The sequence below is a fragment of the Anoplolepis gracilipes genome, chromosome 1, assembly GCF_047496725.1.
Source record: "Anoplolepis gracilipes chromosome 1, ASM4749672v1, whole genome shotgun sequence".
NCBI lineage: Eukaryota > Metazoa > Arthropoda > Insecta > Hymenoptera > Formicidae > Anoplolepis > Anoplolepis gracilipes.
Window position 1 is genome coordinate 6,344,025 of NC_132970.1, and position 27,091 is coordinate 6,371,115.

At 30.9% G+C, this 27,091-nt stretch overlaps 2 protein-coding genes and 1 long non-coding RNA gene across 5 annotated transcripts in view; 2 read left to right on the top strand and 1 right to left on the bottom strand.

Moving 5' to 3' along the window:
- Gycalpha99b (guanylate cyclase 1 soluble subunit alpha 2) overlaps nucleotides 1-14,105 on the top strand; it is a 28,934-nt gene extending 14,829 nt beyond the window's left edge. The window contains exons 4-11 of the mRNA XM_072900723.1: nucleotides 6,736-7,081; nucleotides 8,550-8,922; nucleotides 9,172-9,351; nucleotides 9,874-10,012; nucleotides 10,338-10,504; nucleotides 11,121-11,264; nucleotides 13,280-13,434; nucleotides 13,583-14,105. Coding sequence (XP_072756824.1) covers nucleotides 6,736-7,081; nucleotides 8,550-8,922; nucleotides 9,172-9,351; nucleotides 9,874-10,012; nucleotides 10,338-10,504; nucleotides 11,121-11,264; nucleotides 13,280-13,434; nucleotides 13,583-13,778 — 1,700 coding nt within the window. The 3' untranslated portion in view covers nucleotides 13,779-14,105. The remainder of the gene's footprint in view (nucleotides 1-6,735; nucleotides 7,082-8,549; nucleotides 8,923-9,171; nucleotides 9,352-9,873; nucleotides 10,013-10,337; nucleotides 10,505-11,120; nucleotides 11,265-13,279; nucleotides 13,435-13,582) is intronic.
- Nucleotides 1,598-22,745, bottom strand: LOC140670272 (uncharacterized). 2 transcript variants are annotated; one of them, XR_012047538.1, is made up of 4 exons: nucleotides 22,665-22,745; nucleotides 4,715-4,804; nucleotides 4,163-4,318; nucleotides 1,598-3,259 (listed from the first exon to the last, which is right to left on the bottom strand). It is a non-coding gene; the product is annotated as an uncharacterized lncRNA (long non-coding RNA). The 2 variants fall into 2 exon arrangements; XR_012047533.1 differs by having other exon boundaries at nucleotides 1,598-3,308.
- Nucleotides 22,746-22,891: 146 nt separating this feature from the next.
- The window catches only part of Kek5 (leucine-rich repeat, immunoglobulin-like domain-containing kekkon 5 protein), a 200,318-nt gene continuing 196,118 nt past the window's right edge, over nucleotides 22,892-27,091 (top strand). The window contains exon 1 of one of the 2 annotated variants that reach the window (XM_072893933.1): nucleotides 22,892-23,561. The gene's annotated coding sequence lies outside the window, so the exon portion shown is untranslated. The remainder of the gene's footprint in view (nucleotides 23,562-27,091) is intronic. The other variant, XM_072893925.1, reaches the window with a different exon arrangement.

Below are 27,091 nucleotides of genomic sequence, written 5' to 3' on the forward strand. Positions count from 1 at the left end.
AAGCAATATTAAATATTTGAAGAAATATACACAGATTTCTATAAAATGAAGAAATAGAAAGCTTTTTATAAAGTTTCCTTTAAAATAGTTCCGTATATTAATCGGTTATTGGTCGCACAACTCTTCAGCAGGTGGAAGCTAATTTAAAATACTTTCCTACCTACAGCGTCAAACGTCATGCTTGCGCGACTTTTACACTTTTTGCAATTATACATTAAGCACTATTGTCCCCTTTGGTTTTGCCGCGTAGCTGATAACGCGAGAATCCATTAATACAAGCTTGACCGAGTTTTTAATTGAATGAGTACAGAATAACCAGCGCGAAAACTAATCAATATTTACCACGTCTCAAATGAAATATCTAGTAAGCAAGATAGTAACAGTGTAATCCATCAATTAACCAATTGGCAAAAGTGCCTCTTTTTCTCAATTCACGCTTTTACTTTTGTCGAAAAAAATTAATGGGTTTCCTCCAAGAATAAAAAGGAATGAACTTGAATTACGAGAATTAACTATGTTACAACTACAAACGATGCATTCAACACGAACGTTATAAAATGTCTGATGTAGTCATTTTTATGCATATTACTTGTAATGGAAGTTAAAACACGAGGGCTGTGAACGTTGTTACAAATAAAGCTTGGAACGAGGCAGTCGTCCTTCTTCGCATTCAAATTATTCCAGCTTTGCTAAAAGTGTTCGTCCCGGATCCTTGGTTACGCGTTCTACTTTCCCTAGCAACTGCATAGCGAAGCGCAATCTGGCGCCGTATGATAATGTTTTAATTTCGTCCCGCGCTTTAATTCGTCTGTCACATACAATTTTTAGCTCCAATTTAAAATGTTACAGTGAAGATAATTCTTGTATAAAGCTTTTTGTATAAAACAATAAAATACTAATATCACTTTTAAAATAATGCATAAACTTTTTAAAGTAAATATAGTGAGTATATAATAAAAAGAGAGAGTTTTATAAATTATTATTTTTCGCACAGATAACGGATGTACATTAAACAGAAATGTCAAGATATCTTTTTTTTTTCAATTTTCGCAAAAGTTTCGCAATAGGTTAACTAATTTTATAAACTCATATATCAAAGTTTTGAAACGCGATATCTGCTACTAGAAATTAGAAACTATTAGCAATGAAGTACCTTCATCGATACTTTGATCACACAATTTGATATAATTTTAACGAGAATGCTGTGTAAGGTAGATAGATAGCACAAATAGGCGACCATGTGTGAAGCTTTCCTGGCGTTATGGAACGAAGGACCCTTCGGATCTGTATATACGGATAGGTAATATGTTCTCCGAAAGATTAATGAACTAAACGAACCCAGTTTCGGAAAATTATCTTTACCATACTATACCCTTTCGTCGCTACACGACAGGTTGTATCTTATGCATGCGTCTGATTGATTTAACCTTATGTGCGACCAACAAAATGAGACAATCATCCTTCTCTACTCAAACTCAAGGAATGTGTCAGTTTTCTTCGAATTTGTAATATCTCGTATATATATCTCGTATATATATATATATATATATATATATATATATATATATATATATCTTCTCATATAGTCATGTGTAAGAATAATCTTGTATTACAAATGAATAATTCGTAGACCCCTAACGAATCTGTCAAACCATCGCACGAAACTAGAACGCAACTGAATATTTTATCGATAATATATAGAAAAACTGCACGAAAAGAAGAGAAATAAAAAATTATTTCACCCAATAACTCGTCTCTTGATTTTCGCATTGTAAAGACTCTTTCCATAATACTTAGTGGTGAATTTGAATAATAATATTATTACTACTTATTGTCAGTTATTTTAAAATACAATTTCACAGATTTCAGTTTCTGCGATCAAACTTTTACTATCATTCAATTTTGTAATATGTTTTACATATTATCTTACAATTTCATTTTAATAACGATAACGATTTTGTGTATTGAATAAGATAATAATTATATATTTTATAATGGCAAATTTTATCCTATTATTAATAAATTGTTTCTACGTTTTCTGAATAAAATAATTCTTTGTACTTTTAACGAGTTATAAACGTGCTTATATTAGCGCTAATTAATTTCATATAAATACACGTTCAAATCTCGAGAAAGAGAGCATCACGGTGTCTTTGATAATTTTGCAAATTCCGTTAAATTAAATTAAATTATTTTTACGATCAATACATTAAGAATAAACATTAAAACAACAAATAAACACAGACGTAGAATAGTTATATTTTTAGATGTTAATTTTAAAACAAACAAATCGTATTTTTCAGAAAGAAAGGATGTTAAAATCTCTTTAGAAAGTTCTTACAGTTGCCTCTTGAGACACTCCTCTGTAGCTGGCAATCATAGCTAGCGATATAACAGACTTTTGAAATCACAAGTTTCATACATATATGTATAACACTCTCTAATTTTTTTTATATATGTGAATGTCAAAGGTTAAAGCATTTGTCGTATTATGAAAAAATATATTATAAAATATATTATAAAATATATATAGTATGTCTGTAAAGTTTCCAGAGAAAAATTTTAAAAAATCATTGAATTCAGTTTTTATTCATATCAGGCTTCTAACATAGTCTCCTCCCCTCTTGATACAATAGAACGGCGGTACAATAAGTGGAAGCCTTATAATTACTCCTCTTCCCGAATTGTCTTTAATTGATACATTATATTGTCTTTGATCGCTGGTACATCGTCAAAATTCTTTTTTTTAGACACAATTTTATCTTGGAAAATTAAAAAAAGTCTGCTAAAATCAAATCAGATGAATACAGAAGATCACTGTGGTTTGGCCAAAAATTATGACGAAGCGGAAATTTTTTTGATCGCAGAAACTGAAATCTGCGAAATTGTATTATAAAATAACTGTAATGATAATATGATTAATAATAATATTATTATTCAAATTCACAACTAAGCATTATAGAAAGAGCTTTTACAATACGAATTTCTGCGCTTCATATTTTTGTGAATAAGAGAGAAACGATATCTTTTCCATATTTAAATATTTAGTTATCGCACGAAGGGTCAGACAGGGGTCCTAGATGACGAAGGAGCGCACAGCTTGCGTTTCATTCGTTCGAACCATCGAAGGACGATCACTTCTCTCTTCAGGCGTCTTTTAACGATTGCCGGCCGTCTTTGAAGCGCTTGTATGGAATGCTCATCACGCATGACGCATCTTCTCCGTTCGCTTTTATCATTTCGTAGGATTTTCATCGCACTTTTGCCAAACACAAAATTTGATACTGGTTTGTTTTTTCATTACAAAACTAGAACCGCATACAAAAAAAAGCAAAATAAAACATGTTCTTACTTGCTAATTATTAATTCGATACTGACGAAACTTGCACATGTTGGACACAAAACTTTATACTACTACCTATTTCGGTCATTAATCGATAAATATTGCCACTTTTCATAAAAAATCAGTTTAGGAATTTTTCAGACATACTTTGTATATTTATATAAAAAATTCACAAAAAGTTAATATTATAAACAATTTAAAAAAGCGCTTTTTGTAAATTAAACTTTTTAGGACCGATTTCACCAACGTCGGTTAACTTTAACCTCTGGTCAGATTATATATTCATCTCTTTCTCTTGAACATATCTCAAAGAGACAAAGATATAGTTTAACCCGAGGTTAACTGACGTCGGTAAAATCGGCCCTTAGAATTAAAAATTAACCAAATTAATTATACCAAAACTATATTCTTCAGTTAATTGCAGAAAGTATTTACTCTAATAGAATTTTAATTTAAGGCTTAATTACAAAGATATAATGACAAAAATTGGAAACTTGCAAAAATTATGACGTCTCTCTATATTTTTGCTAAGGAAAAATTAACTCCTGATTTCAAAAATTGGTCATTAACAAGTTTTTCATCAATTATAAGACACCCTGTATATATTATCTTCATTTAATACTGAATTAATTAGTGACTTATTAATTTTCAAAACAGTATGTACTATGATAAACACATCTTATCATTGTCTTAATTTAAAAGCATATATTGTTACACTCACAACTCGTTTTCCTCTCTATTGTCTGAAAAGTTTTTATCTTTCCAATTAATTAAAATTTTAAATCTTTAAAGGATTAATATTGCCTTTTATATACATACATTTTAAACTCCGAGCAGCCATAGATTTCAATGATCCAAAGGATCAAGAGCATCGAGACTGCTTGTTTGACAGCAATGTTGGCTGTCAGTTGGTTTTCCATCAGTCCTTCATCTTTGAGCGCATGTTAACCCAATTTACGTTCGGCTGTTCGAGTACTGTAGTTACAATGAAGCACGCTTCAGAAACGTCCCATTAATCACATCACAGACAATCGATCCGCGCATCCAATGTATTCGAATCTGACTTCCTCATTGGAATTTATGAATGGGGTCCGGTTCGCCAAAGACAATAGTTGTCGTTAGCTAGTAATGCGCCCCTTGTAACTATTATAATAACTTAGTACGTGAGACGCATCGCGAACGGAATTTAGCGCTCGTAACTTAGAAATACTGTGGTATAACGTAATAAACCCGCGGCGTATTGTTATGTAACCACATTAGGAAATTTTGCGCTACCCATGAACACCATGAGCGATTGTGTGAAATGCCTGTTTATCCGTTATAAAACATGTAACGCATCGTGGTTTCCCGTTAAATATATCGTCAACTTACCTTCTGCGTCAAGACGTTCCTTTGTGACGATGATAGTATAGCACATACATATTCTCGGTCGAAGTGATCTCCGTATCCAAGCATGTAATCCTGAAAAAAAAAAGACAAGGGTAGTGTTACGCCGGTACTTTCAAGTTCAAATAAAATCACCCCGCGGTCTTTTTTTTTCCTCTACGACATAAAGGCGCGTACACCGTAAAGAAATTACCATCCTGGTGGAATCTCATTCCCCCGCGTTAGCAATTATGCCGGCCCTTGAATATCGAAGTTCACTGCTAAAAGCGCAAGCCCGCATATTTTAATGCAATTATTGCGATTCAATACATTGCACATAAGTTTATAAGCACAAGAATACCTTTGGAGATATTTAATTATAGTATATAATTAATAAACGCGCACGAGAGTATTGTGATAATGAATTAATAATTTCTATTTATCTCTCAATATTTACGCCACTTGAGATCATCAGCAGACCATTAAATTCCCGTATGCTAGTAGTCTATTAGCAACGATGAACAATTTGCGTATAAATCGCGCTTATCGCTCGTTGACAAATATGTACCGTTTATCAAGCCCGCGGAAAATACGTATTTTTGCTCATAAAGAATCATGGCAAGACAAATGGTGAGCATAAGCCACACATTATTTCCTTCGTCGTGACCCAGAACATCTTTTCGCTCTTCCGCTTGCACCGCGATCAGTTGGCATTTCGTATACACGAGAACGAAACTGTTGATGTTGTGGTTACTGAAGCATAGGAGATATCTCTCGTACCAACGTAATGCAATCTTGAGAGAAACTCTAAGACCTCTGTTGTCACCGAGGATATACAGGGACACTACTAGGCCATTTGCAAGATTGACTTACAAGAGAAGTGCATACAGTACAGATGACATCTTACAACGTTGAACAGCAAAATTGTTTATCATCAGAATTTATATCAGAAAAATATGTATATAAGAGGAAACACCGTTTGATTGTTTTTATAATCGAATAACGTAGACGCCTCGTCGTTTATTTTCCTCGCGTATCGCCATGACCTAGAAAGTTCGACCGAAAATTTCTTTGTCTGTGCTTCCTGGATAATCGCAGCGTAAATATCAAGCACATAAATCAGAGATAACATTTCCATTTTCAGACATGTTATTCTATATCGTTGATCGCGAACAAACATTTACGATATATCATCATATGCTCTAACACATTTATCGGATAATGATACATGTCATGTTTAGTATGCTTAACAAGACAATGACACAATGACAAGAATTTTTGTGCCTGCTTATAAAGTAAAGTTTGGAAAATTTCATTGGACTGATTTTGATTCGCCGATAGCTTATCGATTAAAGTAAATCACGTAAAAATTTATTCATTCACCAGGATCACAGTCGCACAATATAGCAGAATGTCATGAGAATGGGCGATATTTCGAACAATTTGTTAGACGTATTGCATGGTGCAACCGCGCACCGCTACTTTAATTATCGTGTTTTCATAGTGATATTCGATGTGAAATAATATGGGAGCGTTAGAGCAGCCCTTGCTCACCGCGTCTATTTCCGGATTTGCAAGGGATCCGACCACACATACTAGGTTTAACAGAGCTGAAACGCGACATGTATTATCGATCCCGCGAAATTCTCTCAAAATTCTCCAACGTGCTGATTTAGTATTCAATATCATATTAAGCTTCAATAGGTTCAATAGGTACTTTCAATATAAGTTCATCACAAAAGAGAAGCCTTTTGTTCCTGCAAGAGATAAAAAAAAAAGAATTTAAGGAGATGCATTTATTACTTTCTCTCTCTGTCTCTCATTTTCTTTCAATGTACAAATCTTCTAGCACGGAAAAGATTATTTGCGGTAAATGTACTGGAGACTTGGAAACGATGTGTATATTGTGTACTTATTATTTATAAAGCTTAGTTCTCTGAATCTCTCGTAAAGAGAGAAATAAACGGTTTCTGAGTGACTCGACAAAATTCCCTTACGGCGAATTAATGTTTGCGGAACTTTTGCAGACGTCGACGTGAACGCGTTTCTTGATCATCTCGGACAGGAGCTGATCACGTGGGCTTGCGTGGGTCTCTTAGAACGGGCCTTTCGTTGCCTTGGGAACGATCTGACCGCTTTTCTGACCACACTCGATGGCGTAAACGACGTTGTTCAACATCAGTCGGGATCGGATACCGAGGCAGAGTTTGTGTGTATCGCCACACCGGAAGCGCTAGAGCTACACTTCACCACCGATCATCCCTCTATAGCCTATCTACTGGTTGGCAGTCTGAAGGGTATTGCAAGGCAGTTCTATAACGACAAAGCCGATGTGTATATACTGCCGGATCCCTACAATACGAAATTTTTTAGGTAAATCTTTATGGATTCTTTTATCGTGCTTGATACAAAACTCAATCTTTCATCTCTCGTGAGTATGTGTGTGTGTATTATTTTTACTTTTATACATAATACCAGTCATATACAGACTTTAATTTCCGTTTCTTTCTAGTCCGATTTTAAAATCGATGAAGATAGGATATAAAGAACGCATATCGAAGCGTAAAAGCAAAGAGATGAAAATATTTTCTGGGCTAGTTATCTTTGCATTTGGCGGAGAATGCAAAAAATTGTTATCAAATGTTACGCGTGAGCAAATTTTCCGTAGCAGTGAATATAAAGGTTTGCGTTTAACTCTTTTTGAAGCGACACGGTTTTGATTCGGCGACATAGACGGCTATTCGGTAAAAAGAGAACGTAAGAGAGAGAGAAAGAGAGAAACGGAAAATATGAAATCAAACTGGCATAGTGAAAATATGATTAGAAAAAATACGAGAAAAGTAAATGGCACAAAAAGAATTGGGTAATATAATTATATATTTTTTAATATTCACCGAAATTTTGCAATTCAATTATTAGATCTGCGTATCAACGAATATAAATGGTAACTGCATGGATATATGAAATTTCAATATTGCGCTGGTTAGCATTAATATGTGAGATAAACTCTAATAAGCATTGTACACAAGTAGCTGTTGTGATATCGTAAATGTCATTTCATATGTAAATAATTTATATATATTTATTTGTACATGAGTCGTCATTTAGACAAACAATCTACGTTTATTTAAAATCTGCGCCACATTTTGATCACGTATATGTATTTGTTCGCGCATTGGGTCACGTACTGAAAAAAAAATTTATATTATACCATCCATCGTATGTTACACACGTTTGTAAGCTTTTGCATGGGACATTTAATGTTTGCTCACTGAATCGCGTGTTCCGAAATAATATCACGTGAGTAGAATGCATAATTCGTGCAGATAGAGACAAAGGCAGTATGTGAGAGTGCAAACCTTTCGTTTGAACAAATATTGATTCTCGTCAATGGCAAATATTTGATGATAGGTGCGGTACTATCCGAGTCGCGTTAATTCTGAAAGGATAAGGCTGACCTGAGCGTGAACACGTGAATGACGTGCAAAACATTGTCACCGCAGATCGTTTAATTTCTGAATTTAATTACACGTTTTGCTAGGCTCTGGTTATACTTATATTTATTCGCGTGTTCAACGGATTATTTGATACCAGTTGTCTCTCGTTACGTTATACCGTATTTTACATTAATACGAGAAATGTTTACCATAGATAACATCTACGATTACATCTATAGGGCAAATTTTATAATATATTGATATTTTAATGTAAAACATTTGACGATATTATCCTGTCGGCACAGTTTTAGCATGCATATTGATATTTATGGAAAAGTGTGGCTAATTCATCCTTAAAATATTTTTCTTGTACGAAAGAAAAAATGACAATCATTTCTTTGCAGATACCGTATTACTCCGGAGCGTTACTCCAGCGAACAACTAGATGCTGATGTAGACAACTACGATGTATCGTCCGCTTTCCGTCCACTCTCCACTGAAGCAACAGATCTTCGTATGGGTGTAGCAAGCTTCTGCAAGGCTTTTCCGTGGCATTTTGTCGTTGATCGTCAGTTAGAACTCGTGCAGCTTGGCGTCGGTTTCATGAAAATTTTCGGTCACTATTTGAATCGACTTGGCAGGGAGATATCGACGTATTTCGTCTTCACACGACCTCACGGTGTCACTCTGACCTTTCATGAGATCCTAAAGCGCGCGAACACACCGTTTATCTTGACCCTTCAGAGACCTCATGGCGTCGATAAATATCCCGCGGAGGTATGTTTGTAACATGGTTACTAACGCACGATGATCAACTTAGTCGTAAACGGAGAGAGAGTACTTCGTAACATAAACACGTAAATAAAAGCAAACTAGGCGAGTAAATTATTTGAGCTAATAACTTTTGCGTGATCTCTCTCTCTCTCTCTCTCTCTCTCTTTGCGAAATTACAAACTACTAATATCATTAGCACTCAAACATATAACAAAATACATTTATTTTAAAAAAGATTGTCTTGTTATATAGGGTCTGGAAATGAAGGGCCAGATGGTACACTGTCCAGAATCAGACTCAATTTTGTTTGTAAGCTCACCGTTCTTGAATGGTTTAGAGGGCTTAACGGGTCGAGGACTCTTCATTTCTGATATTCCTCTTCATGATGCTACAAGAGACGTCATACTCGTTGGCGAGCAAGCTAGAGCACAGGTGACTAAATTTATAGCCGGTAGTCAAGCACTTAACAGTACTCGTCGTAAAAATGTTGATCGACGTATCTCGTGTTACTAAGAGCTAATACTATTATTATTTTATTTTAACAAAATTTTAACAAAATATATAATAATTCATTATATCTAGCATAATTAAAATAATAAATCAATATTTTCTCTACTGTATACTATATATGCGTGTGTGTGCGCGCGCGCGCGTGCGTGCGTGTGTGTGTGTGTGTGTGTGCGTGTGTGTGTGTGTGTGTGTGTGTGTGTGTGTGTGTGTGTGTGTGTGTGTGTGTGTGTGTGTGTGTGTGTGTGTGTGTGTGTGTGTGTGTGTGTGTGTGTGTGTGTGTGTGTGTGTGTGTGTGTGTGTGTGTGTGTGTGTGTGTGTGTGTGTGTGTGTGTGTGTGTGTGTGTGTGTGTGTGTGTGTGTGTGTGTGTGTGTGTGTGTGTGTGTGTGTGTGTGTGTATTATTATACATCTATATGAAATACAATGATAAGTAATCTCCTTTCAGGATGGCTTAAGAAGACGTATGGACAAATTGAAGAGTTCTATAGAGGAAGCCAACCTAGCGGTCGATACGGAAAGAGAAAAGAATGTCAGCCTTCTACATCTTATATTTCCACCGGATATTGCGAAGCGTCTATGGCTGGGTAAATTACAACAGTTTATATCCTGTCATAAGATATAGTAACACTTTTATGTTTCCCTTTTCAAGTTTTTCTCTTTATTCTCAGTTGAATTTAGTGTAATAATATTTTACAATAGAAAGAATAAGAAAAATTAATCAAAAGAAATCTAACAATTATACTATTAAAATACTAATATCCTATATAAATACTATTTTATATTGCGCAATATAACGTATATACTATTTTGTAAGAAAATATAATATAATTAATTAAATAATATAATGTAATCAATTAATATAATAAATATAATATAATCAATTAAAAAACTGATATTTTAATCGTCTAGGAGAAACCATTGAAGCAAAGACATATCCGGATGTCACAATGCTGTTTAGTGATATAGTCGGATTTACCGCCATCTGTGCAACAGCAACACCGATGATGGTCATCAATATGCTTCAAAATCTTTACGAACAATTTGATTTGTATTGTGGTCAGTTGGATGTATATAAGGTACGTTTGCTGAGAAGACGTTGACGAATTTTTAATACATCGTAAATGTAAACTAATCTTTGTATTTAATGCTATATTATTTAATTTGTTAAATTAATAATTATAATTAAGATTAATTAATTAAAAACATTATTATTTATTGTTAAAATTTAATTAATAAGAAGATTATCAAATATTTTTTAAATATTAAAAATATAATTTTTTTATAGTTTATTATAGATGACAAATCATTATTAATAATGGCAAATTAAGTAAAAAATATGCATACTTTTCTATTCATATCTTTTTGAAAAAAATCTCACCTTGTTGATAAATTATTGTGACTTATCTTACTCGTGCTGAACTAAAATGTATGATGCCGCCATCTCGGAGACATTATAAGAACTTGTATGACATGCAGGTAAAATTTTTTACCTCTTATCATAATCAGTTTTTAAAATTTTTAACAAATAATAGGTGCTGAATAAAATGAAATGTTATTTTTTGTACATTAATTTATCGAGAAATTTAATTTATCGAGAAATATAATTCTAATCATGTCATTTATAATATATAACAATAGCTATCATACGCATAAATGTATGCATTGATTTTTATTCTATTCTTGTATTAATAGGTAGAGACAATCGGCGATGCCTATTGCGTTGCATGCGGCCTTCATCGAAATACCAATACACACGCGCAACAAATTGCTTGGATGGGCCTAAAGATGATACAAACGTGCACTCATCACTTGACTCACGAAGGCAAGCCAATAAAGGTATTACACGATGATTACATGATTACAGATAAGATCGTGATTACATGCGACTGTATTATATGCAATTTTCCTTTAGCGTGATATCGATAGTAATAGCATAGTGTGAATACTATATTTTCAGTTTTATTGCCTTTTATACAATTTGACATAGTACGTCAGTTATAATTTTATTGAGTATGTACATATAATATCATATACTAGAATTTAAAAACGACAATAAAATACAAACAAATATTACTAGAAGTGCAGCATATTTGGAATATCAGGTTTATTTTATAATCCTAGAACTAAATTTATGCTTTTTGATGAAATTCAAAATACTCTTTTGATAGACAAACGAATCACTTATTATAAGAAAACAGAAACTTTATAGATTTTTACTCTTTAGAGAATAAGAATCAAAAACTTCACTAAAATTAAAATCTAAAACTAACAATTAAATAATCAAAATTCAAAAGATATAATTTTTGGAATATTGTATTCCAAATTATAATTTTTTTTGTTTGCAATAATCACACATATAAGTCTGCACATTCACTGTGTACCCAATGACTACATGAGACACATCACCCATAATTCATTTCTATGTCATTACTAAAGCGTCTTTCGCAAAAAAAAAAAAAAATAAATATATATAATAATAAATAAATAAATATAGCCCTTGATCATTGATTGATTGAGAAGTTAAATGTAGTTAAATATTCAGAGTACATGTTATATAGATTACATACATTACATTATCATGACCTTAAGTATTCCAAATGGAAAACACATATCTTATGTCAAATTTAAATAGAAAAAATGCATCAATAAATCACAAAAATTAAACACAATTGTCAAAATTAATTTATATACGAACTAATTACATAATGCATAAACATTATTTAGTATTAAAACAATAATAAAGAATTTAAAACTTATCAAAAAGTTTCGATTTTTGAACTTACACAAATTTGTTCGCCATAGTCATTAAAAAAAATTAGCACTTCTGGCGGCATTTTTAGATATTTTGTTATATGAATTTCTTTTAATTCCAATCTTTTCTGATAAATGATATTATAAAAATATTAATTTTCCCTGCAAATTACCAATAGCGTCTTAAATATGCTATATTTCCTCTAATATTCGAATCAATTAAGTAACATGCGTGTATATATTATACCTCACGTATTACTTAATATATTAACGTACTATATAAAGTAACTAAAAATTAAATCTTTTTAATTTTACAAATATTTATTTATAGATGTTATTTCTTGCAATATTGGAAATGTCTTTAAAAACGTAGTTATATACATATGTATATGTAACATTTAGAGTATGCAGATGATAGTTTCCAGTATGATTAAAATTATTTATAATAATTATTTTAAATACATTTTGTAATATTCCAATCTTTTCTAATTAAAATTTTTAAATGTATATAAACTCTTATTTATCATTTCATACTTAGGAAAGACGATTGGTACAGCAGTTCTCTTGCTCTCTTTCTCTTTCTTTCTCCTTCTCTTTCTCTCTCTCTCTCTCTCTCTCTCTCTCTCTCTTTCTCTCTCTCTTTCTCTTTTAGAACGATTTCTCAAAGTTTTTCAATTGAAAGATGTTTCTGATTATTACATATCCACTCGAGCAGATGCTCCGTTGTTTATTATTCCTGTCTTGAATACTATTAAAACTTTTCTCATTTAAAGTATTTCTTAACTATGATAACAAGCGGTCAGCGGGGGAAAATACGAGGAAAAGCGAAACACCTACAGTTGCATTAACATTTAAAGCAAGTTATGTGATATTTCTTTTTTTCACTGATATTTTCTTGCAACTGTCATCTAACTTTATTATATTTGCCAATATGCAACATTATATATATATATATATATATATATATATATATATATATATATATATATATAGAAGGAGAAAGAGAGAGAGAGAGAGAGAGAGAGAGAGAGAGAGAGAGAGAGAGAGAGAGAGAGTAATGCTTAACTTTCATTTAGTTGTTCTGTTTACTGTTCTATCAGATGCGCATCGGCATTCATACCGGAATGGTGTTAGCAGGCGTCGTGGGCAAGAAAATGCCAAGATATTGTCTCTTTGGGCATAATGTCACGTTGGCGAATAAATTTGAGTCTACGAGCGAACCGCTTCGCGTCAACGTCAGTCCAACTACGTACCTGTACGTGATAGCATTTCGATAATATATATTTTTTCATATCTATTATATATGTACATCCGGATATAAATATATATATATATATATATATATATATATATATATATATATATATATATATATATTATAATGGCATCACAAATGTCTACAGGAGTTTAATACAAAAATCGGGATTTATATTGGAACCGCGGACCAAGGATAATTTACCCAAAGGAATGCCAGCCAATGTTTCAGGCACGTGTTATTTTCTGAATGGGTATCAGCATAGCGACGTCAGTGCGAATGAACCTCTCGATGTGCATATTCAAGCTGCAATTACGGAACTCGGAATCAGTAGCAATATGTAGATATTGTCCGACACGGGGACATATACCGACGAAGCCGTGCCGCTGATAAGTGTGTTACTTTAACGATATTACTATCGATAATAGCGATGACACACACCTGACATTATCAGATCGATCGATGTATATGAGCTCTCAAGCTGGCACTAAAGGTATATTAAAGCATGGCGCTAATTGTATGTACACATTGAAAAAGATCCTGTGTGGATGCTATTTATACGCAGAGTCTTAGATTGTAATCATTATATACTTATTAAATATAAGAAGCAAGTAAAACTCTACTATGGATTCTCTCTATGTTTGTATATCATTTGAAAAACCTTGTCCTGAACATATCCAAAACCAAACATCTAACAAAGAAATTTTATAGAATATTATGTAAATGTCATGCATATAAAAATGTGATAAGTAAATTATTATTAATTAGTATTTTTTAAAATACTAATATAATATAAAATAAAATAATATAATAATATAAAAAAATATAAGCGTTTTCGGGAAAAGATATATCTTTCTCCGAAACCGTATTTTTAATTTTTTTCTATGTAAATTCTGCCCCAAAAGATTTAATAAGTAAAATCGACAATAAAACATCGCTTAAAAAAAATTTTTTACAACATTATTGTATGTCAAAGAGATATTAATTAAATATACATATATATAAAGATATTAAAAAGAAAAAGATACACGGTAAAATTTTGTGTTAAATTTAACACATTTCTCGTGTCCCAATTTATCCTCTCTAATTTCAATGCAAATATGTAAACAAATAATATGTAAAAAATTAACACAAAACTGTGAATTAGTGTACGATTTATTTGTTAATTGTGTTGTTTTAACTCTTAAAAACGGTGAATATTAACTCAATGCAGAAAAGTTAAAATAACATAACGACAGTATGTTATATTAACGTAAGAGTTAAAAATTTAACACAAAAATTTCTACACAAAAAAATTTCAACAAAAATACAAAATGTTTTTTACCGTGTGTATATGAAAATTTTATACTCCTTGCATCTTATAACAAAACTATGTACTAATTGATCTAATAATTATGGAAATAAATATAGATATATTCAGACATATTCTTATAAATTCAAATCTTAAAAATTTTTTATTATTTCTGTAAAGTTCGCAATTTTGGCTTATGCCCATATGTTATAAACATAATTTAACACACACACACACATATATATATATATATATATATATATATATATATATATATATATAATAAAATAATTCTATTTTATATACATTTAAGCTAGAGTAATAATAAAACTTTTTTTGCTTAAAAGTTGTTTTTTTCAAGCTAGTCCATTAAAAACAGCTTAAAGATTTTTTATTTATTTTTAATATGATTCCATTAAAAACCAGTACAAAGATATAAGATTTTTCTCTGTGCAACTGTTGCATTATCTTCTATGTTTTTTGACAAATAATTTATTTTCCGATAAGGTCTTATAATCAGATTGAAATTTTATAATGCGGATTATCTTTGCACATAAAGATATTGTCCTTTCCAGATATTGATATCAGGCGAATTAAATATTGTGCGATGTCTTGTTTCAGATAATAAAATCGACATAGTGCGCATATTTAAAATAAAAATTTATAAATAAAAAAGAAAAATAAGAATTATCATTTAAATATAAAAAAAGTTTCTCGTGCAACAGAATTGTATTATACTACTTTATTAATAACAAATGCACAATTTTTCGTATAAAAAAGTAGAAATTTATGAGGTACGATTTACGGAACTACTAATATTTCAACTTATGCGGAAGCGTTTTCTCTTGGGAAAACTTGCGGCCGTTGTACGAAGTAGCGGCTTTTAAGATAATAACGTCGGTTTGCGGATCATGGTAATAACTAATTGTGTCGTTCTCGCGGCGAGAAACAGCAGCTTATTGAAAAGCTCAGCCTCTTTCCGCTTTCGCCATCATTTTACGAGGATATACAAAAGAGAGGTGACATGTATTGTAAAACTAAAAACTAGCAGGCGGTTTTGCAAAGCCACTATCACTAACGTCTCACTCTTTGCTTACGCACGTGCTCACATCTGTGTGTATGTGTGTGTTTGTGTGTATGTGCGTGCGCGCGCACGTGTTTATGTGTGTGTATGTGTGCGTATATACGTGCGCGTGTGTGTGTAACTATATTCTTAATGTTTCTTATAGTGGCATTGGTACAGGACTGAAGAGAAAAATTAAACATTGTTCCTTCCGGCTATGTCGTGTAATCAAACGTTCGGGACAGAACAAAGAATTTACTAAAGGGAACGGAACTACCGTGTGGATATTAAAATTTGCAAAAAGATAAAGAACCATACAGAAAAGTCGGAATAATGATGTGTAGGTAACATGGAAAGCTAGACTTTAATAAGAAAAACGCGAAACAAGGCGTCAAAGATGATACATTTTCACAAAGGTATCGAAAAGAGAGTACATGTCATCGCAAGAAATCTGACGTAAAGTAAGTAATAACAAAAAATGACCGAGAATATAAATATCGAAAACTTAAAGAACATTTATCAAAATGAAATATATCAACAAAAAAGAGAAATAAACGGACATAAGTAAAAATATCTACTTGAATTATAGATGAAAGAGAATAACATCATTAAAATGTAATGCGACTTCTATTTTTCTCATCGTAAATTCTGTCTTTAAGGTGCTTAACGCTGTAATGTTGTAATGCAATAAACTCATTTGTATCGCATAAATTCATCGCGATTGTATAAATAAATCAAAATGTAAAAACCTATATTTTATTATTTAACATTTAATTTAATTACTTCATATATATTACAATTATTTCATATTTAAATTATACATATTTAATTATACACATTTTTAATTATATTAATTCTATACATTTATATATTATTCTACACTATTATATAATATTTAATTAAATAAATATATTTATTTATATGGACATATTGTATAATTATATAATTAAAAAAAATCATTTAAAATCACATAAAAATCTGCTATTTTTGTTTATCTTTATTTCCTCTTTCTTATATTTAGTTATAATATTAAGATTTTAGCTTTTTATAGAAATGCACAGGAATTATACATTGAAAAGAATCTAATATTAAAAAGAATTATATGAATCAATTAAATATAAATAGTTATATAAAAGTTAAATAAATCTATATTTTGAGATTCATGATTTGATTGCGCAAAGTATTTCTAACCTTTTAGAATATAAAATTAATAATTAATTTAATTTAAATAACTTAATTTGTGAGTTAAAATATAAAGATTTGTCTCATAGAATACAATTTAATTTTAAAACTGTAAATATTATTTATATTAAATTTAATTTTCTTATAGTGACTCATCTATGCAAAAATTCATGAAAATAAAAATTTTAATTCTACGGAATAAACTTTTACTTTGACTAATAAATTAATTATTAATTTTGTATTTTTAAAAGGTTAAAAGTGCTTTGCGCAATGTAAAAAACTCACGAATATCGAAATATATTAGATTTATTAACTTTTGACATAGCTGTGATTTGACATAACTGATCCGTGTAGTTCCTTTTTAATTTGAGATGGATTTCTAGAAGCATACTGTCTGTTGTAATGTACTGAAGAAACTAAGTCAAAGGCTCTCGTGAGTTCCAGAAGCTTAGCCAAATTGGTTCGGCAAATATTTCTTTGTTAAGAGAAAGTACGATGTTTATTGAAGCAACTTAATTAAACTACAAAATTTTATCAAACAGTCACGTTTACGTCGCATTTAAGGCGAACCATGTCAGGAAAATATTGAATGTTTGCACAAAATTTAAATATAACTTAAATTAAGTTATAGGCCTAACACACATGTACGCAAACACACACGCTCGCGCATATATACACACACACATATATATATATTAGTTAAAAATGCATTTATAATACTATCTTGTAATATTACAATCTTTATTTAATAATTTAAATTGCTATATACTTATTACAAGAAGTTCACTCATTTATTTATACTTAAAACAATGTCTTATCGTTAGATATTTTCATAAAAATCATAAAATACTATTTTTTATAAATTGTTTACGAATATTATTTTATGATTTTTATAAAAATATCAAACGATAAGACATTGTTTTAAGTATAAAATATCGTGAGTATAGATAAAATATAAAGTTTAATCAGATAAATATTTAATTAGATATGCACATCGTTAAGCATTCTCGTAGGTATTTCGAGTGCCTCAAGTTTAATATGCGTGACATAATCTACATTCTCCGCTTAATTACATTCTCTTGATAGTTCCGAACAGTATGAAGTAACTGGAACATTAGCTCAATAAATTTAAGAAACCGCGATATCGAGATTCACGTTATTTTACGTTATTTCACATGATTATGCAAATAGCATTTTTTAAATTTGCATGAACCTAAAATTTTGAATTAATCAAAGTTTTCTTGATTATCTATTATAAATATTGCTCAATAGATTATATTATGTTTAGATAAATATATTATATTTTTTTATCATTTTAATTAATTTTTTCTTATACTTTATATAATAAAAAAAAGATTATCGTACATGTGTTTGATTATAGCATTCTATTTTGTATATCTAGTGTTTTTGTGCAGCATGATTCTTTAAAAATCATAAAAATGCCTTCAACTTTACACATCTTCATCTTGAGCGTTGTCACCCACTTTTCACACAGGAAGACAACTATGAGACAAGTCTGAAAAATTACCTTAGCTCTTTTTATTACAAAGGTTTCATTATGGAGCAGCTCGCTATTTATTTTCTTATCTGTTTCACTTCTTAACCGCACATTGAATCATCCTTAACGAAGACCAAGTAATTGTTTAATTAATATTAATTGAAAGCAAATGGAACATTTTCCGGAATCACGATTTTATCTATCATAATAATAAATTTTTTAAAGTTACTATAGGTTTTTTATAATAGCTTTGAAAGAAACTACGTTTATTTAATATCAGATCTTTCAGTAAATATATGTAAAATTTTCTATAACTTTGATTTATAAATGTTCCTTTACGTTAGAGAATAGTGTAATCTAAGCAAAACCGGATTTTGCGTTCCCTGCATTCCAGATGATGTACACGTGTATGTCCAACAAAGGCTTTTGAATTACACAATAAGTCTCCCTACTTACGGTTTTCTCTCTCCTTCTCTCTCTCTCTCGCTCTCTCTCTTTCTCTCTCTCTCTCTTTTGCTGCCATGCTTCTCTACTATTGATATAAATTAACTCTTTCGCGTATGGAATATGAATATATAAATGCATATTCTTTGTCCCGTAGGGCGCAGTCTCGCTGGTCCGATTAAACTGCAATGACGCGTATCGGTTTACCTGACTAGGATTCGAAATAAATATTAAATACTTAATATGTACGCTGTCATATAACCGCATATACATATCGACTATTATTCCATTTGTTTAAAAAGTTAGCAGATGAAACAAGCACGATTTCATAACATATAACATCCGTTTACTATAGAATATATGTAGATTATTCGCAGCATCAGGAATGTATGTGCATGCTGTCGTATATCTGAAGAATATTTGATAATGTATTTTCGGTTTAAAAATATGATTTATTATTAATAGAAAAATTTCGATAAAGGAATGCTTGTTGTTCATCTATACGGAAGACAAAAAATCTTTAATTTTTTGATAATTTAAATTTCTATATTCTACAGTAATTCCTCTCCCCTCTCTCCAATCATACATTAATATAAAATTAAAATGAGAAAACTTTTTAATAAAATATAAAATACTGCGAATTTATTTCCGTATTGATTTGAAAGATAGGCGCTAATTTATATTTATTTCTTTTCAAATTTAACAGACATTTAAGAAATATTTGATATAAAAATATTCATACCTAACTCAAAATACGATAAAGTAGACTTTATATACTTTATATTTAATTCAGTGTCTATCCATTCATATGACAAAACACAATAATAATAATTCACAATATTTGAAATGTAATGCAATTTATATTAATTAAATTAAATCTTGTGATGCAAATTTAATGTGTATCAATTCCGTCACATATCTATAGTATTGTATGTCTATTTTGACATTAGCCTAGTTGTTATTGTATAAATAATAATTATATTACAAAATTAAATGACTCTTTTGCTACTGAATATGTATATATATCTAATAAAAATATGTAAAAATATTGTTTATATTCTTTTAATATTTTTCAAAAATATATAAAAATAAAAATAAAAAATAAAGTAGCTTAATAAAAATGGCATATCCAGGTAAGAAAATGGAATATTTTTTTAACATTGAGGAATTTATGCATAGTTAAGAACAAACATAATTCAATCGATTAAAATATCAATGTGTTCTTTCATATGTTACAAAACGCATGATTTAATCTTTTCTTTAAATTGAAACGGGCTTAAATAATTTATTAACCATTGCTACAAATTACTAGGTGCTTAAAGGGAGAACCGAGAGAAAGCAAATGGGTGGAAAGGATTGAAAAAGGGTGATAAAGAAGAAGGGGGATGAACGGTGGGAATGCGAGCGGACGGAGAATGCGATGAATGAAACATAATTTATTCAATCGATACTAATAAATGGTACATATTTATCGCATTAACCAGTAGTTACATCAAAATAAAATTGGTATATTGTCGAAGTATTTTTATATTAGAGAAAGTACTATTGTATAATGTGAAACATTTAGAAATAGTATTAGAATATAATGCTAGTCATTTATTAGGATAGAAAGAGAGAGAGAGAGAGAGAGAGAGAGAGAGAGAGAGAGAGAGAATTTCTTTTAAACTTATTTTTTAATAAAATAATATACATAATAAAATAAAATAAAATATATTATAAAATTTTAAAAGAATATAATATATATCAACTATGTATACTCAGAATTTACACTATAATAATTTAATTAAATTTTATATAAAATAAAAATCTGGAGTATCTTGATATCTTATGTTATTGTTATGTATATTTAAATAATTATTGTAAATGTAAAAATTGAGTGTTCTACATATACTCGCTTTTCATTATTATGTAGTTTTCATCTTACATTAAATTTATTGTATTTTCTTCAGATTCATAAAAATGTTGTTGAACATGAATAAAATTTGCTTTCTTTGTAATTCATATCCTGTTTTGATTAATATTAAACTATTTTCATGTCAAATTGATTTCTTTATGCAAAGCTTTATTAATTTGAAATTTATGTCAGTAAAAAATATAAGATGATAATATAATGTAAAACTAGATATTTTGAAATAAAGTGTATTTTTCTCTTCTCTTGAATTATTTACGACAGAGAAATAAAGAATATTTTCTTTATTATGCTCTTTAATGAAACAGATTTGACTTTACAATAAAATATCTAACTGCGTTCTGACGGTAATACAATCGTATCGTGCATTATATTATTTGTTCGCAAAAGACTCAAAGTTTAATTAATCAATGTGTACTACATTGAATACAATTCTGCCTACACAAACTTGGCTGCATAGTAAAATCTGACAATAACCATTTAATATCACTCAACATAAAAATATAATCAGCAATTAAACGTTGTTTCAGATCCACTAATTAATAATTATATTTCATGTAAATTAAAATATAAGTGCTTGCTATTGGACAGTTTTGTTTTATAAGTGTTTATATATAGATAATCTCTAATTTATCTATTCATTAACAAAGATATATGTATTTGTAAATATTATGTATAAACAAATCCACACATTAATAAATATTAAAACAAAATTTATCCGAGGTAAATATTATCTTCACACGAATTAATTGATATAATTTATTAGTTGCTTATTCAATACATGCATATTTTATTATTTTATAGCACACGTAATTTCTTTTGTAAACAATAAACGATATTCAAACTTTTACGGTGATTTAAGAAAATTAAAGGCAATTAATCAATTTTATGTGAAAAATCCACATATAGAATTTAAAAATCTCTTAAAGCAGTTTTACTAACACATCTATTTATTAAGTTAAAGTACATATGACATTCTCGTTAAGTAAAAATCTCAATTCGAAATATCTATGCCATCTAGATTTTCATATTACACGAGACATGAATACGAATCTTGACCTATTCTGTGTTTATTAATGGATATCCTTACAGAAATTTAATACTCCAAATCATTGAAAAAAAATACCATAATTAAATACTGGCAATAATTTAGTAATTTTTTGACTAATATTTAGTCGAAGCACTGATTGAAGATCATTTGATAAAATTACTGCTAAATGAAATATTGAGAATTATTGATAAGCGTCTGGAGATTTCTTTGTTCGATTTTTCAAAAATCAGTTCAGTATCGGAATTCTCCTATATAAGGATCAGAAGTTAAATTAATAGAAATAGTTATTACAATTTTATTATCGCATTTTATAGGTTTTACAGTCACCCAAGACAAAAACCTGATACGAGTATAGAAGTGTATGTAGCGCGTCGTATAGCGAATGAACTATAACGCCATGGATTTGACTTATTGTTAAAAATTGGATATTAAAATACTAATGCCAATGCTTTGTCTCAGTAATTGAATTCTTAATAATAATTCGCAAAAGTATTTTATTATTGATGCAATACTATTTCTTAATATTACATTACTAATGTTAAATATTAAGGCAGTATTTAATCATTTAAATCTTCAATATTAAAGTGATCACTAGAAGCTCAGTAATTGAATCGCTAGAAATTACTGTACATTAGTAACTTCAATCAAAAATAAATTATTAATCACTAGTGATAAGTTTCTGTACGGGTACTTTTAACAATTTTTTTTATTGTTTGAAAGTTGTCCGTTCCGTCATACAGAGCAATAGTTGAAAGAGAATTTAGAAATGTTAGAAAATCTATAAATACTCACATCAATTTTTCACGATCTTCGTCATAGTCCGCTGCCAATTGTCCTTTTCGATATAGATATGTCCTTGACGGCTTGCATTTTGTACGACGACTGAGAAAGATATGAACCGAAGCGCGAAGAACGATTAAAGACGCCATCGTTGCTTCTAGTATCGGCCGCTAGAAGCGCACCGATCGGGAGCGCGCGTGTCGAAGTCGAAGCTCGGAGCTCAGTTCACCGCAGTCAGTCGCGCGTGTAGGTCGTGTCGTGTCGTCTGGTATTGTGTTGACGCCGATCTTTCTCTCTCTCTCTCTCTCTTTTTCGATGAGAGAACGCACAAGCTGCGTCGATTGTTCAAAATACGATGCCGTGCGTCGCGTGAGAAACGATTGCCCGTGAAGGATCACCACTTTTGCGTACGTGCGTTAATTACGTGCAAAAATACCGATACTCGATTTCGCATGATCACCGCGCGATCAGTGCATTCGCGTATACGTTATTTGCGACTGTATCTGTTTTGCGCATTATTTCGCGTTACTCATTGTCGCGCGATCGGTATACGTTATTTCTTCGGTGACCTATGTCCTCGCGTGTGTGTGTGTATGTGTATTGTATATAAATATATGTGTGTCGGTTGCGCGGAATAGCGTGACGCTGTGCGCCACGTTTGAACGACCGTTACGCGTTTCAGATTCGGGAGTGCCGGTCTCGAAGCAAAGTTCATAGTATCGCGATGTGTCTCGGCTTGTGCGTGCGGCGTCCTTGGTGAGGATTGATTTAGAGTTTTACAATTAGAGCAACAAGAGCTGTGAAGTAAGAAAGAGAGAGAGACAAAGGAGCAAAGGTTGCCAGACGTGCTGAGAGGACGTGAAGGACACTGTGATTGACGGATACGAGCCGGACAAACGTCGATGGTAAGTAGGTAGCAATCTTTTTCTTTTTCGCTTTTAGTCTTCGTTTGTTTCTCTCGAGACTTCATCGCCACCGATGCATTCGTTCAAACGAAGATGCGCGCGTATACGCGTGTATGTATTGTATATGTGCGTATACACGTGTACGAATACGTTCTCTCTTCCTCGGATATTACGTGGAGTGCCGATCGAGCTTATCTTACGTTACGGTCCGTGGCACACGAGGCGGTGCGCACCGGTCGTGTTCATTTTGTTCGTGTAACGCGGTCTCGCCCGGAATGGAATCTCGTCCGGAGCGGCGAACCTCGTGCGTGATCTCTTGGGATCTTCTCTCTTTTGTCTTCGACTCTTCCAACGACGTCGGGCTTTGCTCTTCGCTCGACTGGGCTCGACGACGATACCATCTCGTCGCAAAACCGCAACCGTGCTCTCGTCTTTAAATCGTATTCTAACCGCGTATCTAATATTAAATGCGATCTTTCGATGTAATTTTGTTTCTCTCATGTGAAGTTTAAAGAAAAAAAAAAAAATAGAGAAAAGAATATAGAGTAATATGTATATAATTTTAAATATTCAGAGAAATACAATTTTAATCGTTCTCAATGTAATATGGAACTTTTATGATTTAATAATAAATATGCACCATGAATATTTCGACGTATGTTAATATAATGAGAATAAATATTTCAAAAATAGACGGCCAAATGTTGCTCCGAACATTAAAAAACAGACAGCCATTTCATGTAACGAAAATATGGTTGTTTATGTCGATATGCGAATATGTCCATATATCGGTCGCCTGCGCGTGAATAATAATAGAGCCCAAATATTTAAATTATGTAACGCAAATCTTGAATACTTTTGATTGGTTGGAAATTACGATTATATTACCAAATATCATATGCAGTATATTTGACGTAATGTTCAATGGATAATAATGGCATCAATATTCAGGATGTAGTTTCATATTCTATTTTATAGAGATCGATAATGTACGAAATAAACTATATGAATGGAAGAAACGTTGATTTATACATACGCAAACAATTAACTTTGCATTTAATTTCGCGAGTTCTTGCCTCCTGTTATCGAACGTTGAATTTTTTTATATACTCGTATAAACATGAAATTCTTTTACAATATGTATACTTAATTGATATTTTCGCACACTTGATTACATGGGATTATATATTGTAATTTATTTCGCTATGCAATCTTTAATAGTTATAAAAATTCTAAAATTTTTTTATTCGAGTAGAGTTTGCATCTTATATCTTATTAACGTGTTAAAATTATTATGTTCGATTATTGCATGGACAAAAAATATTTGAAAATTCTTATATTGCAGAAAATACAACTTCTTGAAATATGATTGATAGCTAATTACGTTTTTTTTATTTTTATTTTATGTAAAACGCAATTGTAAAAAAAAATAATTCTGTAATGTTATTATATATTTTATATATAGTAGTATACATATATAGTAGTATTATAATTAAAAATGTGTTTTAAAAGCTTGGAATTCTTGTAATGTGCATAATAGGAAAATAAAATCAATAAAATAAATATCTCTTGTGTGAAAAGTCTGGCAAAACACACTCTTCTAATATTTACATACTTATATCAATCTTCCGTAAGTCATTGTTGTTCGGAGCAACAGTTTCACGATGCGAGATATCAATTCTTTCGCAGAAGCGATCAATCTATTGCAGTTGGCATGAAATAAGATATCAAACTTTTCGAGAGCCAGAAACTGGATGAAAATTCGTCTTGATCTCTGTTGCCTTAGTACTTTCTTTATCTGGATGTCTTTTCAAATAGATAAATTTTTATCTATTTTCGTGATATAATAAAAGTTTTTTTCTAAATTCTTATATGTCGCTGGTTATAGTTTTTTATATATCAAATATTATTAAATTATTTCGATAATCAAATGCGAATAATTGGTGAGAAGTTTACCGCGCATTTTGTGTAAATAAACGTCGTTATAGTGCTGCTTCCCGAGATGACAAGAACTGCGAGTCAGTTTGCCAACATAATTGGTGCGCGTTGTCAATTTCGAATATACGTTATTATCAAGTTCGAGGAACTTTCTCTCCAGGACGAGATCCGCTTTGCAATATTATAAACGCAGTTATTTGTACAAGCTCTCTTCCTTCCCTTCATTGAAAGTCGAGACAACCGAACCGTTCTATTAAAACGACAATCGAGTCGTTGGATAGCGAGCAAGGGTCGACAATTTCGTAGAGTATTTAATTATAAGGTTTCATCTCGCAATTTAGAAGAGTTTCAAATGCAAAGAGAAAAGTCAATTTCTTCGACAAAGCGCTTTCGTTTGTCAAACATGGTAAAAATAACGTCTGAAGGACATTGATAACGGGTGTTTACACTACTTTGAAAATACGTGTTAGATTAAAATTCTATCAATGATAATATAATATATTAACAGTAATAAATTTTATAAAATATAATTTCTTTTTATTTTAGTTCGAAGTTTTGAAATATAAAGAATAAATTAAAATTTGAGATAAAACAAATTGTGCGTAAATTATTTCGATAAAGTTTGTATGGTTTATTAAATAATGTCTATTTTCTAGTAAATCTTATACGCTAACGTAGTGATTTATTCATCGACCTATGAGCCAGTTGAAACGTTCATTTCCGTTTCAATAACATTTCGTCGGATGTATACCATTTTAGTGCCTGAAAATTTGAAATTGCAGTTTGATATTTTTATATGCATCCTGATCGTATTTTGTGTGGAAATATATATGCGGCTTTTTTTGTTTATCGATTTCGCATTAATATGGAAATAAAAAACTGCGTTATATTAACGAGAGTAGTTCATTTTCTGTTCGATATTCATACTGTATTTTTTCAACAAGTTTGAACGTTACTGGTTAAATAAATATACTTCTCGAAATTGTTTTCATGTTTTTATAATATAATTGAAGATGCTGATGTTTAAAAATAAAATGTAAACGATGCGTAATACTTGTATCAATCTTTTTTCACGTTTTTTATCTTTGTAACAATAATATTTAGTCTATATTTTGTGTAAAATGCAAGTGTTTATATATAACCACCTATTTGCTGTATCAGCGATAAATAATATTTTGTTATTTTTATTGTTTTTATATATAACATTTCATTTATATTACTTTACTTGAAGTATAATGGAGCACAATATCATCGTACATATTTGGTTACATATAGATGCATTGACACTCAGTAGTCCGTTTTCACTATAAATCGACTACTCATTGAATTCTTAAGCTATTTCGCTGTATTCTTCCGCTCTTAGCCACGATGACGCGTCACGAGTCTTATGATAAAAATTACTCATGTTACGTATGAATCATACGAAGCATCGAGTTCACACTGCCCTGCCTTGAATGTCGTGCGTGTCGTCTGATCATACGTATCTTCTTGGTAGGCCTCTCAGTTGAGGCCACCGCACCTACCTGTTGTCATTTCACAAAATATGTGTTAGGTAGAAAAAAAGTGAGGGTCAAAGTTTGGATACAATAACGTGAC